This window comes from Myotis yumanensis, unplaced genomic scaffold (genome assembly GCF_028538775.1).
Source record: "Myotis yumanensis isolate MYYU_CA2020_CCGP unplaced genomic scaffold, mMyoYum1.0.hap1 SCAF_1, whole genome shotgun sequence".
Lineage (NCBI taxonomy): Eukaryota > Metazoa > Chordata > Mammalia > Chiroptera > Vespertilionidae > Myotis > Myotis yumanensis.
The window spans coordinates 75,294,037-75,310,722 of NW_027223752.1; the positions used below are offsets into that span (position 1 = coordinate 75,294,037).

The following is a 16,686-nucleotide window of genomic DNA, read 5'->3' on the forward strand; positions in this document are numbered from 1 at the left end:
TAACACAGCCATTAGTCGGCGGGACCGCGCGGAAGCCTCTGCGCCGGGGGTGACCGCAACAAAGCTGGGCGGGGAGTGCCGGCCAATCCACCTCCCATGACATCCTCTCTGTCCCTTTCTCCCTTCCCATCTCTAAGTGCGACCCAGTACTGAGGCGCGCGCGCGCGCGCGCGCGCGCGCGCGCACACACACACACACACACTCCGTGGCGAAATCAGACATGAAATACCCAAACGACTCCCTCCCCATTTCCTCCCACCCCAAGTCCGCAGCGGCCCCCAAAGGTTCTCCAGGGTGGCCCTTATCCGCAACGCTTGGAGGGGAGTGCTCTCTGAGTTAAGCTGGTTTCTTCTTGTCCTGGAGAAAAAAAAAATGAGTTCTGACAAGGGTCCTGGATCTGCACCGGGAAGAAAGTACCACTTGAAAAAAAAAAGGAAGAAAGGAAAAGAAGAGAAAGGAAAAGAAAAGAAAAAAGAAAGAAAAGAAAAGCCTCAAGTCCGGCGGTGGTACCGTCTGCGGAGCCTGCTGCCCCTGGATGTTAGTAGAAAGCCTTGGGGCGCTGTAATCGGCTTGCAGAAGAGTAGGGGCCCGCGGAATTAAAAGGAACAAAAGCAAGAGCGCCATGCCAAACGTTCCCAACACGACCCCGTTAGGCAGGAGCCCGGAGTGATGGGAAAATAAACTAGAAGTAAGTTTCTTTTTTAAAATATTAAAAGATCTGAGGCTGTACCGTAACTTTCCCTGTGGTTTTCTGCAGTTTTCCTCTCTGTGCTCTCCCTGTCCTCTTCTTTCTCTCTCCTCTCCCCCCTCCTCCTCGCTCACGCGCGCGTCGGTGCACAAACTCTCTCTCTCTCTCTCTTTCTCTCTCTCATTCTCTCTCTCATTTCTCTCCCCCTCCCGCTCCTCCCCCCTTCCCACCCCCCGCCGTCCCCGCGGAAGAGCTGGCTTGCTGATTTGCTCGGGTTTGCTGGGCTCCTGCCTCCCCTCCCCCCTCCCGCCCTCCGCCTCCCCTGCCCCCCCAGTCGGGGCAGTCCGATCGCACTCGCTGCATATCAGAGTCTCCGAGCGGCGCGCTCCTCCTCGCTCCCGCTCCCCACTCCCGGGATGTGTCTCCGCCGAACGAAGGGCTATGGCCACCACGACTTCCGGGTTCCGTCATTTCGTTCTCCCGCCGGCCGACCCGCGCCGCCAAACTGAGGCTCTTCTATAAGCCAGGCAGCAGCCAACCTGCCAACACCTACTGGACACTCACTCATCTCCAGAGAGAAATGAGAGCGAGAGAGAGCGAGCGCGAGAGAGCGAGCGCGAGTGAGAACGAGCGAGAGAAGGGAGGGAGAGACAAAATACCTACCAAGGAAAGAGGGGGAGGAAGTCCAATTTTTGCAAACTAATCTTTTTTTTTTTCTTGATTTCCCCCCACCCCCCGCTTTTCTTTGACCGATACTTTACAAGAGAGAGGATCATATAATAGATACCACGGGGGCAAAGCTAAAGGAGGGGGGGGAGGGGGGGGAGGAAAAATTCAAGAAGCAGAAACCCCTCGCGGAGTTTTACTGGAAGGAAAAAAAAACGGTGTCTGAAAGATTCCTCCTCTTCATCATCATCAACCATCATTCATTCACTACCTTGACATTCCGGGCTTTGATTGACAGCTGGAGTGGCAAAAAGCCATGAAACACGACAGTTCGGTTACATGTGGGTTGCTGACGGGCCGCTCGTAGCCTTCAGTTCGGGGGCTTGACAATTTTTTTTCTTCTTTTTCTTTTCTTTTCTTTCTTTTTTTTTTTTTTTTCCAACTGAGGGGCAGAGAAGAGAAAGAGGGGGAAAGGAGGACTGAAGAGGAGGAGGAGGGGAGGGGGGAGGAGGAGGAGGAGGTGGAGGAGGAAGATCAGGAGGAGGAGAAAGAAGAGGAAAAAAGAGAAAAAGAAGAAATATCACAGGAAAAAAAAAAAACTTCGTTGTCTTGCCTGGGCTTTTTTTTTTTTTCTTCCCTAAAAAAAAAAAATAACATATTGGAGAATTGGGAGAAGTCTCCTTGGTTTGGACAAAAAAAAAGGAATCTTCAGCCTAGATCACTTTCTTATCCGGACTGGGATATTAAATATACGACACATCCAGGAGTTTATTGGAGCGCAGACTGATGGCGCAAAGGGTAGGTTTAAATCTCCAACACTTACCTAGATATAAATCCTCTCCTAAGAGGGGCCTGTCCCGATGCTTCTCTCCCTTCAACGCTGCTGCTGCTGCTGCTCGCTGCTTGATGATGGCGGCCAGGATTTTAGAAAATAGCAGCAAAATTATTCCTCGGCTTCTTTCCTCCCCGTGCCTTTGCGTGTGTGCGAGTGTGTGTGCGTGCGTGTGTGCGTGTCTGGGCGCGCGAGTTCTAGCGCCGTGCGAGCGGGCGGGCGGCGAGTGCGTGTGAGTGGTGTGTGTGTGCGCGTGCAATTGTTACACGCTTCGCCTCGCTCCAGCTTTCCCCCGAGCAGCGCGGTTCCCCGGTCCTCCTGCCGCCGCCGCTGCCGCTGCCGCCGCTGCTCCCGCCGCTGCTCCCGCGGCTCGGGGCGGGCACCGGCTGCGTAGGAGCCGCCGCCGCCGCCGCCGGGGCCGCCGCTGGGGCCGCGCTGCCGCAGCCGCTGCGCCGCCGCCTAGACTAGCCGGGGCTGCTTGTTTTGTCTCTGAAATTGACAAGGACGCGGGGAATCAGCTGCTAAATAATGTTTCTGGTAACTTTCACGTTATTCCCCCCACCCCCACCCTCCGCTCCTTGCCCCCGGGGAGGCACTGGCCCCAGTCTTCCCTGGTCCTCGGCGCTCTCGTCCTGATTATTCGCGTTTTTCTCCCCTTTATTTTGTTTCATTTCGCCTTTTGATTTATTGGATCCTCTGGAGGAGGCGAAGGGGGGCGAGGGGTGGGATCCGGGGCTGCCTCCGCACACCAACTCCACTTCTCCCTCGGTTGGCTCGCTTCGGTTCTGCTGCCTCCGGCCCGAGCGGCACCTCCGAGCACCCCCGGGTCCCCGGCCTCGCCGCCCCCCTCTTCCTGCTTTAAACGCTGCTCCTCATTCAGACTTCTTAATTTTAAAATTGAAAAAAAAAAAATTCCCCCAACTTTCAGCTCCGTTGTTTCGGCTGGTTTGGTTTTTGTGTGTTTAACTCGTGCTCGGTACTTTTCTCCTTTCTGACTTTGTGTTTATTTGTATTTTCTTCTCCCTCTCTCTCTCTCTCTTTCTCTCTCCCCCCCCTCCTGACTCCCCCCTCCTCTCTCGTCTTCCCTTCGTCGTTCTCCCTCTCACATCCCTATTCCTTCCCCACTTCTCCCCTTGCCGTCTTCTCCCGGCTCCTTTTTCCGTCCCCCCTCGGCTTTCTCGCTCTCTCTCGCCGCCTGCGCCCCCCTCCCCTCTGCCGGACTCTGACAGTACGATGAGCTGCCCCATTACGGCGGGATGGACGGAGTAGGGGTGCCGGCTTCCATGTACGGAGACCCTCACGCGCCGCGGCCGATCCCCCCCGTTCACCACCTGAACCACGGGCCGCCGCTCCACGCCACGCAGCACTACGGCGCGCACGCCCCGCACCCCAATGTCATGCCGGCCAGCATGGGATCCGCTGTCAACGACGCCTTGAAGCGGGACAAGGACGCGATCTATGGGTAACCCTCCACCCCACCCCCCACGACCACGACCCGACGTGCTGTGTGTGAGTGTGAGTTTGAGTGTGTGTTTGTTGTTGGGGGGGGGGTGAGGGGGTGAACGACTAAGTGGGGAGTTACTTCTGCTTAGAGAAGGGGGGGGCGCTTGCCTTAAGGAAGGACCGTGCCGGGGGGCCTGCGGTGCCCCTTGAGTCTAAGTGCCCAGAAGGTCCAGCTTCCTCCACCCCCATGGTCCTGTCACTCCGGACCCCACAGCCCGGAATGACTGAGTCTTCAGCAGCTTGCCAGGGCCTTCTCCCCAAGGACGGGATTCCCGGCCAAAGGACGGAGAGCCGGTCCTTCCAGGCCCCCTCGCAGAGGCCTTGACGAAGGAGAAAGTTTCCTGCCGAGGACGAGCAACTTTTTTTCTCCCTCTTGTGTTTCCTACCGAGCGCCTGGGAGTCACTAAGCGCAGCTTGAGCTGGGATCAGGGCAGCTTCTGGGGGCCGGGAAGTCCTAATCGCCCACTTCTTAATTCTCTGTAAATAAAGGGGCAGACCTTGAAGTGCAGCCGGTGGCAGGGACTGCTGCTCGCACAGAGCCGCTCCTGGGGGGAGAGAGGGAGCTGGCTGGAAATTATTTTCTATTCGGAGAGCACTCAGGGATGGACGGGGCTGCGCGGTCCCAACGCGGACCACTCGGGCCGTCCCCGCGGAGGGGAGGTGGGGGAGGCCGCGGGAGGCCGAGGGGAGGGGACAGCCAGGCGGTCGGCAGCGACTGAGCCCGAAGCCAGAGGCCGCAAGCATCCCCAAGTGTAGCTCCACCGCCCGGAGGAACACAAAGGGCAGACGCGCACGCACACCACCAAGTTTTAGCGCTCGACTTCATTTATGTCTGCCTGCTGGAGAGACGTGTCTCCGGGTGGGAGCTCTTCGGCGTGGGAGATGACTCTTATTTTGGCCCTCGCACCGGGCGTTTTGCTAGAAGTCGAGCAAACAAGTTTAAAAGGCCAGGGGGTGGAGGGGCTCGGAGAGCCCTCTCGCCGGTTTAGGAAATAGCACCTCGGGTGTGTAGGAAGGCGAAGGCTTCGGCCTCCTCAGCAATGCCCGCTGAAACGCGGAGTGCAGGCAATTTTTTAAAAATTTCACAGCGTGTTCCTTTCTGGGGAGGTCAGGGCTGGGTCTCAGGAGTGAGTGCGGCGGCCTCTGGAGCGTGGGGAGTGAGTGGGTCTGGATCCACTCCAGGCTCCGGGCTGCCTGAGCCTCTTGGACGTTTCATTACGTTCCCACTGAGGCTCTTGTGACTTGGCGGGGCCAGGGGCCAGGGGTTCTCCAGGCAGATCCGAGGGGACCCCCTGAGCTGCGGGGAAAGAGCCAGGCCGGTTTTCCTTTCTGTTTCTGGCCCAGGCTCGGCTAGCTGGAGAAGGGTGGTAAAGTGTGATGCGTGCCTGGGTGTATTAAAGAAGGACTCGGAACCCTCCAAACTTGTTGATTACAGTTCTTGCTCCTTCCCCTCTGCACCCCGTCTCCGTGTGTGTGTCTCTGCGTGGCGCTGCCCGTTAGGCACCCGTTGTTTCCTCTGTTAGCTCTGGTCTTTGAGAAGTGCGAGCTGGCGACCTGCACTCCCCGGGAACCCGGAGTGGCTGGCGGAGACGTCTGCTCCTCCGACTCCTTCAACGAGGACATCGCGGTCTTCGCCAAGCAGGTCTAACCTTCTTGACCCACTCACCCTTCGGCGGCCCCATCGCCCCCCTCCCCTTCCCTCCGAGCTTTACATGAAAGAGGAGGAAAAGGCTGGGACACCCGATCTGTTCCTCCGGCCCAGTCCGCGCTCCTCCCCATCCCTGAGCCTGGAGGCAAATGGGAAGCGGAGATAAATATGGGTGTTTGTTTTCCCCCCCAGCCAGGAATACAGGGGCTCGACCCTCGAATTAAAATTGACCTGCTCCTAATCTGTGGCTTGGCCTTTTCCCCCCTCATGTAGCTACTTGAACAAGAATGGGGGACAGGGGCTGTGAGGGACCCGAAAGTTCCCGGGAGGGAAGGAAGCCGGGCGCCTCTCCGGGCGGTCCGCGTCGGGCGCCGAGGTGCGGGAGGCTGAGAGCCACTGGGATCCCAGGATCAGGGCTGTCCTCGGGGCCCGGAGTTCCCAGGCCACGGTTCAGCTGTTCCAGGGACCCCTTCATGGGGCCGGAACCAGCAGGCCTGAGTCTTTCCCAGCTGAAGCTGACCCCACCAATGCAAGGCACTGGCTCGCTTCATGCCTTTGAGCAAAGCCCCTTTCCTCTTCTCTGCCTCTGTCCCCCCACCATCCCCACTCACACACGACAGGGTAGTCGGTGACAGGGTGGGCTTGTTCCCTTGCTTTTATGTGGAGTGGCCATTCATGCTGACCTCCCCTGCTTCTTATAGGTTCGCGCCGAAAAGCCACTTTTTTCCTCAAACCCAGAGCTGGACAATTTGGTAAGGCTTCCGTCACTGTTCCTTGTCTTTCTCCAGCCTGGACCCCGTCCCTTGCCCAGAAGCACCCACTTTCTCCAGAGCCCTCCAGTGGGGCAGGGAGGCAGGGACTAGCGTAGGGCCCGGCCCGGGCGCAGGCAGCGAGGGGCGGGACGGGCGGCCGGGGGAGCCGAGTCCGGGGAGGCAGCCAGCGGGACGCAGCGCCGGGCGCGCGAGCAGGGGACCAGCCCCGGGTCTCGGCCCGGGAGTGAGGCAGCGAGCAGCCTGCTGTTTCCTCCGTGTGCGGGGGCAGGCGGTGGAGCCCGGGGCAACTCGCCCCGATGGAAGTGAGGCGCAGCGGAGGGCGGGCAGAGGAGGTGGGGGAGTGAGGGGCAGGCCAGCGCAGGCCACTTTTAGGGGCGATTCTTTTGCTAATTTGCACGATTTCAATATTAAAAGTACTTAAATCCGCCTTCAAAGGCCTGCCTCACCATTCATCTGGAGTATTTCCTTCTTTAGTAAGGACGGATTTCGCCGGGTGTGCTACTCTAAAAAGCTTTCTCTCTACAGAGAAGCCACCTTTTCTTCTTCTTTTTTTTTAAATTTGTCCTGGTTGAGGTCGAGGGAGGGGGACGGTGAAAGAGGGCTCAGGCGGAGAGAGAAGGCCTGGCCCTAGGAAAGCTGTCCTTACAAATAGCTTACTGAACAGCAGGGGCAAAGTTACTCAAAGCTTCCGCTCAGGTTCAGTAAGAGCCTACCCCTTGGCCAGCGAGGCAGAGCTGATCAGTAGTCCCTTGGTTTTTCTGAGGGTTTCTTCAGGGGTGGGTTTTGCCTGGCCATTTGCCTGCTTCTTCTCCCCAGCCCAATCCCCTCAGCACCCCCACCCCCAAGTCACAGAGTCTTACCTCCGCACTATAAACTTTTCTTGCAGATGATACAGGCAATACAAGTACTAAGGTTCCATCTTTTGGAGTTAGAAAAGGTAAGCAGGAAATGACACCCCCGCTCTGATGTAGACGTCCCTCTCCTAGCTGAGCTGGGATCTTTTCTTTTTTTTTTAACAAACCTCCAGTCTGAGGGATTGAGCACCTGGAGGTTTTGAGCAACATGTCACCAAGTCCTTCCTTCTAATTGCCACTCAACCCAGGGGCTCCAAGGATGGGTGAATTAGGACAGCCTCCCCCACCTCTCCTTTTCCCCAGGCAGTCAGTATTATTTTAAATGCAGCAAGCCATTTGTGTGTTACTGGACATTCAGCCTGCTTGTGTCTCTATTAGCTCAGCTCACCCTGGGCCCTGAGCGTGCATTAGGTGCAGGCAGAGGGAATCATCCTTTCTGGGATGTCTTTACATTGCTCTGCAGCTCAATCACTTTCCCTTGGAAACATGCAACCCTCCTAGCTTATTGAATCGCAAATGCTAATGCTGTTCCCAGTTCCAGCGTCCTTACATTTTGATGTTATCATCAAGTCCGTCCTTCCTCCCTGGACTCCCAGTCTGAACCCAGTAATTTCCAGTCCCCTTTCTTCTCTCTCCATTATAACTTGTTGCTCAGGGAAGTGTCTGGAGAATAATATCTGCTGCAACAATTACTCTATTGTTTCCTCGACTTCAACTATTATATCCATTAATTAGACCTAGTTTGGAAGACATCACACGGTTGCTCTTTCCAAAGGGAACCCTGCAACATGATATTTTCCCCCTTTAAAAATGAAACAAAACAATCACAACAACGGCCCCAGCTGAACCCTCCACCATGACCCTCCTTCTAGGTCCACGAACTGTGCGATAACTTCTGCCACCGGTACATTAGCTGTTTGAAGGGGAAAATGCCCATCGACCTCGTCATTGATGAAAGAGACGGCAGCTCCAAGTCAGATCACGAAGAACTTTCAGGCTCCTCCACAAATCTCGCTGACCATGTAAGTCTGTGAGCCTCTAGCATTCTTTTAAGGCCACTGGGCAAAGCATTTCTTTTTTTAAACTTGTAACATCTAGCTCCACTGGCTTAGCTTTCTTTTTGAATGATTTGGTCTCTTTGGGGGTCTTCTCCCTTCCTTGGTACTTTTGCCATCCTCTCCTCTCCCTTTCCCCTTTCTTGGGTCCCCTCCTTATTTATGTTAAAGAGAAAAAAAAAGCAAGACAGGGAGTTGATAGAGTGATTTGTGCCTTTAATGTGTAAAGTTTCCTGGATTTGGTGACTTGAGTGTTAGCAAATTGTCTGTTTGATATGGTGACTGCTGTCTTTTCTGCTTTCTGAACTCTGTGCAATCAGTACAGCAGGGAGAGAGAGAGGCAAGACAGCTAGCTGGTCAGGATCAGGGAGAGCGGACGGAAGAAAAACAGAGAGATGGGGAGAGGGGCTGATTTCGAAGTCTCTCCCAAGATGACAATTCTGAGAATTATTGGCACTCTTGCATTGCATTAGAAATAAAAGGAGTGAACACTTTACAATGCTCAGAGCTTTTGCTCTATAGAAACTTATTGTCAGAATATGGACTTATTGCCAAATGCCTGAAGCATCTTCATAATAAAAGACAGTAACCTTGATGAAACAGTTATTAACAATGTATTTCGGAAAAGCTGAAGGGAATTGTGATTGAGTAACCCTAGGTTCGTGGTTGAATGTTAACACTTTAGCAGTTGGTGAATGAGGATGGAGAGTGTAGTAAGGAGCTACTGTGGATGGCAGGCCCGGAAGGGAGATTTCTTTCTATTCTCTCTGTTTTTAATCCCATTTTGGAACTGATCTAGTAAGTCTGATGCTTTTATTTATATATATATGGAAAAAGCATATGTAGTGAGACTGAAAATTTGAAAAAGAAGCAAAGAAAAAGGACTGCAGCTGGTAGGGAAGGCAAGAGTGGCGAGGTTAAAGAGTGGGTGTGAATAGCAGTTTATTTATAGAAACTCAAGCCTGGGTGTCTATAGATTGCATTCAATTGAATCACAACCTAAATGATATAGGCTCTAGACTAATAACTCGGTGGCTGAAATATTAATTTAACGCTCCGTGGAGTTAAACTGCCGTTGAGGCTTGAAGACACCACCACCACCACCACCACCCCCATTCCGGGTTGTCAAGAGGAATGAATTGAGATGCCTTAAGAATGAACATTCTGTGAGGTGTCCCATCCCTCTATCCCACCACCAAAAGTTTTGAAAATATGTAGTTACAGATTTTAATTTTCGGCCTTTGTCTTGTATGGAAAGACTGCCTAAGGACCAAAGTTTGAACAGGAAAAGAAAAGAAAACCTCGGGCCCAGCTACCTAGTTCTGAGACAGTATAAATGCTATGTTGTTGAAAGCTCCTATGACTATCTGTACTCTTGGCTTTTCCCGTCACGATGGGGGAAAACTTCGGGAGCTCTTTTGTATATTGAGTTTATTAACTGAAATTAAGCGGGTGCAGCAGCAGCGATGTCAGTTTATTTGCTGATATGTAGCCCTGAGATGGGTGGTTGTGGTTCACGAGGCATGACACTACCTTGGAAATATTTGTTGTTGTTGTTGTTATTTATTTATTTTCATTTTTCATGGCTTTCTCGTTCTAAACTCATATGCATTTTACACTATTGGGAGAATGGGAAGGAACCTAGTTACCTGGTTTGTAGAATGCGAGGTTCACAGCTGTCCGCAGCCAAAGAGCTCTTCTCGTGTTATTTCTAGGAGTCTTGACTACTTGGTTTTCTAGAACAGTTTCATGGCAACTGTTTTTCAAGTGGAGGTATAGATCTAGAACATGCTGATGTTTACATGAAAGAGATAAGATGAGCTAGACTGTTTATATAGAGTACTGGCTGATAGACAAGGCCAATTTATGGAACTATTGCAATATTTAAATTACACTCAAGAAGGAAGTTGTACCCATAAAAGGCCAATGCTTTAATAACTTAACAATCACCGTCTTTGGGTAAAAGGATCAACTGTAACATGTGTTACTCCTCTGTCAGGCCCCTAATCAAGTAGATATGACAACTGATTTATTTTGAACCCATGAGGGCTTGCCACCTCATTGGGCATCAGAATTTAAAGCCTTTTATTTCCTAGAGATCTGAACTATAACATTCTTACTTTAGCCCCCTGCTATTTGTTTTGAAAGGAAGCAATAATTTGTTCCACCAGCGCACTGAGTGGGGAATGGTGAGGTTGCCACAGACTTGAATTTTATGCAGGAGGTGAGAGAAAACCTTGGAGGGTTTTCACCATTTCTGACACTTTCGTACCAGAGGTGTATTGATTGCATTCATTTCCAGGCCTCCCCCTACAAAGCGAATTCTCATGCTGCAGCCTCTTCTGCAAGCAGGACCTCCCTCAACCCCCCAGCCACAGAAAAAGGGAAAATGCCACAGAAGCACTACCTGAAAAGTAGTTCTAGTGGGACATTTTCAGCATGTTAATGTGCCCAATTTGAATCTCCAGGTTTATTTTTTCATTTGCTTTGATATGCATATTTAATACACTGCCCCAGGCTGGATCTCATTTGGTTCACGCTGGTGCAGGGGTGATGATGAGCCACTTCAGAAGGACCGAATGTGTTGTTTTCTCTGTTTTATCTGTTGGCCCACTGTTCTGATCTACTGTGCTTCCTCGTGGTTTTATTTGCACATGAAATGCTGAGAGCATTTCAACTTATTGGCTATGAATAATGACAGCTAAAAAGAAGTGTAGTTTAATTTGTTGTGTGCCAAGGTTTCTCTTATGGAGGTGACAGTTTGTGACAGCTGTTTGACACCCCCAAAACACATACACCTCTATCCTTATTAAGTGGTATCAAGCTGTGTGTGTGTGTGTGTGTGTGTGTGTTTAAGGAAGGAGCGGGCAAGGAGAGAGTGAAAGAGAGAAAAGAATATGTAATTCTATGCGGTGGAAAGCAGACAGAGAAGCATCAGGAGCAAACTATTAGGTACCAGAATAGCGTTCAGTTTTCTTATTACAATTTTTGAAAATAGAAATGAATAAAAGTAATTATTATAAATATCTTAAAAGCAAGTCTTTTGGGAAGACTTTTAAGAATGACCTTTATATATTATTACTTAGTAAATCAGGCTGTTGTCATGCTGATTTACATTCCATAATTTTATATAAGTAATCTGATACAACATAGATGCATTAAAAGAATGTCTTATCTCCATGTTACATTCAGTAAAGATTCTGAATTTTTAATTTATTATTGATACCTGCAAGATGGGCATAATGATAAAAGGGAGTTTGAAATTAAATAGAAAAATACAGTTTGCAACATTAGCTACTATTTTATTTTGTTTAATAAATTGATAATGAATGCTTTTATCTTCAATATAATAATGTATTTTATTTTATACTCATAACGTAAGACTAATTGTTATAAGTAGGAATCAGCTATTAGAATGTTCTTTGGAATATTGGGGAGACAAAACTATGATGGTGAAAAGAATAGAGTTCTATTTTCCAGCTGCAGTTCATGTTAAGTTTCCCAGACATTCAGATTTATCATGTTTAAAATAAACATGTCAAGAAACAAATTCTTTTAAAAAAAAGTTTCAACTTGAAAACTCATGGTTTTCCTAGTCTGTAGTATTTCTGAATAATAGGTGATATCCATATTATCTACTTTACGTCATTTTAGGTCAAGTCTTTAGATCTAGTGCAGACAAATAAAAAGTATCTTTATGTTTACATATAAAGATATTACATATCTTTATACTGAGTTTAGACCAGGAAATACATTTGTTTGAAGTACATTCTCTGAGCTAAACTCTATTTGCCTGAAGTACAGTTGTATTGTTATACCTAATCCATGTTCATAAGGAGCAACATTTTAGTTTTTGGACCAGTTAAGTTTAGGGAAGAATATACAACTGCATTTACCAACAGTTCACGACAAATGCCTTAAAATTGACTGGCTCTGATACTATGACTAATAAAAGAAAAATATTTTAATTTTTGTGTTGATAGCTGTAATTTAAGTGGAGAGATGCTGTTGTTTTCTTTTTCATCTCTAAGCATGTCAGGTTTACTCATGTCACTACAATGCTAATGATGGGTTAAGTCAGAGGGGAGAATTCCCAGAACCTTGTTCCTGACAGAATGCAGGCAAGTGTCTTTAGAGAAATTCTTGTATTACCTGAGAAATTAGAGGGGAGTGGGCAGCGAGCAGAGGGATAGGTTTAAGTGATTGATCTATAGACCATCAAGAGGGAAATCATGGGATTTGAAATGAATATTAGTAATATTAAAGATTTATTTTATCAGCTAGTTTCTTCTTCCTAGTGTGGGACTACAGTGTGTTCTCTAAGCCTCTGGGATCTGCTCCGGGAAAGTTCTACCCCTCAGCCCTGTCCACCAACTCAAGGAGACATGGCTGAAGGCATGGGCTTCTGTTATTGCTGTTGCATAGTTTCTGGTGGTTGATAGCTTTTCTGTCGATTTCCCATGTTGAATAATTATATTATTTAAATCACTTAGGTTGTGCAGTTGGAGTCTGTTTTCAGTGTCACTGTGATGAGATGAAGTTAAACAAATATGCACTTGACAACCACAGGCATTCACTCTCGGATTAAAATTGTGATATTTTTCAAAATTCATTTTCTTATGGTTTTCAGACTGATACTCTATGGAATATTTCAACACAATTCAAAACTGTAGGAGACTTATTACAGTATGACATTACACCAACAATACAAGAAATGGCCACCTTCTCTAAAAGTTGCTCCATTAAATGGAGGAGTCATTTGCAAAGAGTACTTGCTACTTAATACAGAGCTGCGCCTGTGTTAATTCCCAAAGCCTAACGGAGGGGTGGATGCGGGAGGATGAGGGAAAGACCTGGCTCTCTGTGCATTTTTACAGATTGAGTCCATGTTCTGAAAGCACACGCACTTCCCCTGAGTTCTTATGTCAACTTTAGAATAGCAAAGGGAAATTCCAACATTTTTCAAACCATACAATTGACATTTTAAAGTTTTGTAGCCTTGCATACCTTATGATAGGAGTCTTCATCCTATTTTTTAAAACATAATTTTTGCATAATGTCAATTAAGAGTGAGAACATCATAAGGTCATAGGGAATATGTTAATGGTTTCAATGATGTGTACTGATACAAGCATATCTTGCCTTTGTTGTTTAAACATATGTAGTCAAATTAGTTTGTGCTCTCCATTTGCATATATATATATATTACTTTCCACCTATGAACACATTCTGAATTGCTTTACTGTGTTTTCCAAGTTCATATATAACTTTTGACTCTGTATTACATGTTTTCATTGTGTAGGTTCTAGAAAATCAAATGTTATTTTAAATTATTTTTAATAACAGAAATAAGAAGTGAAAGTGATCTCCGTGATCCCACCCGACTTCTTCATTTTAGAGAGAGAAAGGAAACAAGTCCCAGGAACGTAAAGAACGACACTTGCTCAAGTTCACATGATAAGTTGGAGGTGGCACCAGAGTCCTCCTTCCGAGCTAAGGCTCTCGCCTAACCATAGCCATTGAGTCACCTTTTCACTTGGGGTCTGAGATGCTTCAGATTATTTTAGATAAAACCTGTGTGTAGTATGCCTTCCTTTTTCTTTCTTGAAGCCTCATAACATTTTACTGACCCACTCAGTTTCTGAATTTATTTAGAAACCCTCATACATTGACTCCAACATCCCTTTGAGTGAAAGAACCATGAGCTGTGTGCAGTTATTTAAACAGGAAAATAGCACCAATGTACCAGGACTTATTAAAGAGAACCCTAGGCAGGTCCCCCACAGAAATGCCATAATGGTGTGAAATGTTACAGTTTTCACCATATCTGCAACCTCAACAAAAGAGGTGCACATACAATTTGCTTCCTATGCCTGGAGACTCCTGTCCTCTCTCCGCTCTTTTCTAGATTTAGCAAAATTCAATGATGGTGCTAAGTCAATTTTTTTTAACTTTCAAGGGAGAAAACACTGGCAGAACTGTGTTTTCCAGGGAAAGCTGTGTGTAAATGAGAAACAGGAGAGCGGGAGTGATCTCCTGTGGCCCCGCTCCTACAAGCTCTCCCCATCTTGTCTCCTGCTTTTATATTAATTACAACTTGCATTATCAGCTGTGAGTCTGTAGCCCAGCAAATAGGAAATACTACCTCTGGAGACCCAGCTCCTTGTATCTATTTTCTATCTCCTTCTATTGTGCTCCACTCGGTATTCACTGCCTTTCTCCTGCTAACACTGCTCTTTAACGCAATTACATAAGAGCAAGAAGAGTACCATATTTGACTCCCAATTATTAGAGCCACTGGGAATAGAAACATGTTCATTCCTTGCCCCCGGTGTCTTCCTGATACTTTTGGCTGAAGAACAGGACATGTATTGTGGAATGCACACACCTGAATACTCACCCACACACATGCACATGGAAAGCATGTCTCTTTATTTTTCTACATACGTCATGTGTTTTACATGCTCTCGTATGCCACTTTGGTTTCAAGATTCACGAAACTCCTGCATATAATTTGGCAGAAAGCCAGGCCGTTATTCTTGAAGGATGTAAACTTGGAAACTATCTAGGGAGGGAAAAGAAGAAAGGAGTTGTGATATAAACAAATATTTCCATTTAAGAAAAAAAAAGAAAAAACAGTGTTATGGGCAATGGATTACATTTTATCTGACCATGTAGGTTATAATTTTTTATGACCAAGGAGATAGCGATTTTTCATTGACCAGATTATCAATGTTTGTCTGGGTATATGGTCAGGTCACCATGGTGTAGCCCAGTACATCCAAGTTTAGGGCAACTCCTCAGCCTTGAAACCCCAGAGGGATTTAATCTGTCTTTCCTGCTGTCAAGTTGGATGAATATCATGGTGCACCTTCGGTTGTGTCCGTCTCTGAAACTAGATGCTAATACTTGAGATCCTCCATGGAAATAAACACCTGAGAGAGCAAAGAGGGAAGAGACGGGGGCATGTGGGTTAGATAGTGAACTTGAGCCGATCTCAGGTCTGGGCTGAAAACCAAAGACCCAACTCGCTTGGAGGAACCAGCTGCTCTTAAAGTAATATTTGCTTATGTCACTTACTTTTTACTCCTTTACCTTAGAAAACACCTCCTCCAGAAAAACCACCGAAAGAAATAAACTGAACTATAAATGAATGAGGGCTGACTTTAAACTCAGTCCAGGTTTGACTGATAGGGACAAACCACTGCTTTCAGGTGCAGGATGTCCTTCTGGGTGATCCCTTCAAATCACTCGAGTGCCCAAACAAAAAGCCTCCTCGAGCTTCATTTCAACGATTATCTAATAGCTATTGGATGACATTTGCCTTAAAACATAGTCGAGGTGTTAGTGGTTAATTATTGTAATTTTCATGAGGGGTAAGGAGCTTTTATAGCAGCCGGCTTAATAAAAAGCCTGCAGTGCATAAAATTAACATCACTTGCTGTGTACACTGTAAAGTTAAGCTTAGGTGAATGTGTTGCAGCTATTGTGTTTTCTAGAAGAAGCCTCTAGCCAGTGCTGTTGCAGGACTAAACTCACACCATGCTATTCTCTCTCTCTCTCTCTCTCTCTTTCTCTCTCTCTCTCTCTCTCTCTCTCTCTCCTTCTAGCTCTTTATCTGATTATCATCCAGCAAACAGCTGACACAAAGAGGCTACAAACCTTCAAGAGACACTATATTCTATTTATCTTTAGGTTGAAACTCTTGGAGTGGTTTCTAACTTATAAAAGAGAGATCACAGGCATGATTTTGTCTTAATATAGGAAGCAGGGATCCTTGGTTTTCATTTTATTCTACGCAATTTCATTTTCTAAAACATATCTTTATTTTAAAGATCTATACCTGCGCCGTATTTATAGTCACTAAATCTCTCCTTGGGGTTTTCACTTTGAATCAATTGCATGCCTGATGGCGATGCCAGTAGCATTATTTGAGATAGATGTTATTAATCTATAGAGCTTTGGGTCATTTCAAAGCTCTATAGCTTATTTATCAAAAATGCTAAATATTAATTTGCAATCAGTCTGTAGCATAACTGCACATAAGTTTTTTTTTTCGGTTGTTGTTCCAAGTAAGACTAGTCCTCTATTTGGTCTCAGCTTGGCTTTAAATTTTATTTTGGTAAGATTTTAAGTTCTATATGTACATTATAGAGTTGATGTCGAGGAAAATGATAGACTGATTCTTTTTCTGGATAAACTATATATACTGACAACACTGCAAGATTGCTTTCAGATGGTCAAAATGTTTGCCTGTTGCCTATAAGCATGTTGATCTGTCTGAATCCTTACCAATTCTTGTAAGAAGAAATGGTGTACTTTCACAGATTGATGTTGTTGTTTTTTTATTTTTTCCCTCAAAGAATCCTCCTGCCCCAGAATTTACTTGCCAGTAAGTCTGTGAGCTTAGCCGAAGTCCCTGCATACAGGTGACAAGTGCACAGCGCTGGCCTATGGTTAGTGTGTTTCACGTGCTGTTCCTATGGGGATATTTCTGCCAGAGGAAATTCCATCTCTTGCCTGCCTTCATGTGGTGCTGATAAAGTCCTTCCTGTACATTAGAATTCCTGTTTTCCTTTAAGCAGCAGCCGGGTATTGGGAATGATCAGGAAAGGGGAGGAGGGCCAGGGGAAGAATACACTCAGCGAAGTGGCATGAGCTATAGCT

At 47.2% G+C, this 16,686-nt stretch overlaps 1 protein-coding gene and 1 long non-coding RNA gene across 7 annotated transcripts in view; one reads left to right on the forward strand and one right to left on the reverse strand.

Annotated features, from left to right (window-relative positions):
* Positions 1-201: 201 nt before the first annotated feature.
* Positions 202-16,686, forward strand: part of MEIS2 (Meis homeobox 2) — a 202,276-nt gene continuing 185,791 nt past the window's right edge. For 2 of the 6 annotated variants that reach the window (XM_070425325.1, XM_070425350.1), the window contains exons 1-6: positions 1,274-2,152; positions 3,416-3,648; positions 5,190-5,331; positions 6,039-6,089; positions 6,997-7,047; positions 7,837-7,986. In XM_070425325.1, coding sequence (XP_070281426.1) covers positions 2,141-2,152; positions 3,416-3,648; positions 5,190-5,331; positions 6,039-6,089; positions 6,997-7,047; positions 7,837-7,986 — 639 coding nt within the window. In that variant the 5' untranslated portion in view covers positions 1,274-2,140. Of the gene's footprint in view, positions 689-1,273; positions 2,153-2,639; positions 2,724-3,415; positions 3,649-5,189; positions 5,332-6,038; positions 6,090-6,996; positions 7,048-7,836; positions 7,987-16,686 lie in introns of those variants that run through there. The other 4 variants (XM_070425341.1, XM_070425361.1, XM_070425333.1 and 1 more) reach the window with 4 other exon arrangements.
* Positions 1,535-2,672, reverse strand: LOC139017237 (uncharacterized). Its single transcript, XR_011472839.1, has 2 exons — positions 2,178-2,672; positions 1,535-1,991 (listed from the first exon to the last, which is right to left on the reverse strand). It is a non-coding gene; the product is annotated as an uncharacterized lncRNA (long non-coding RNA).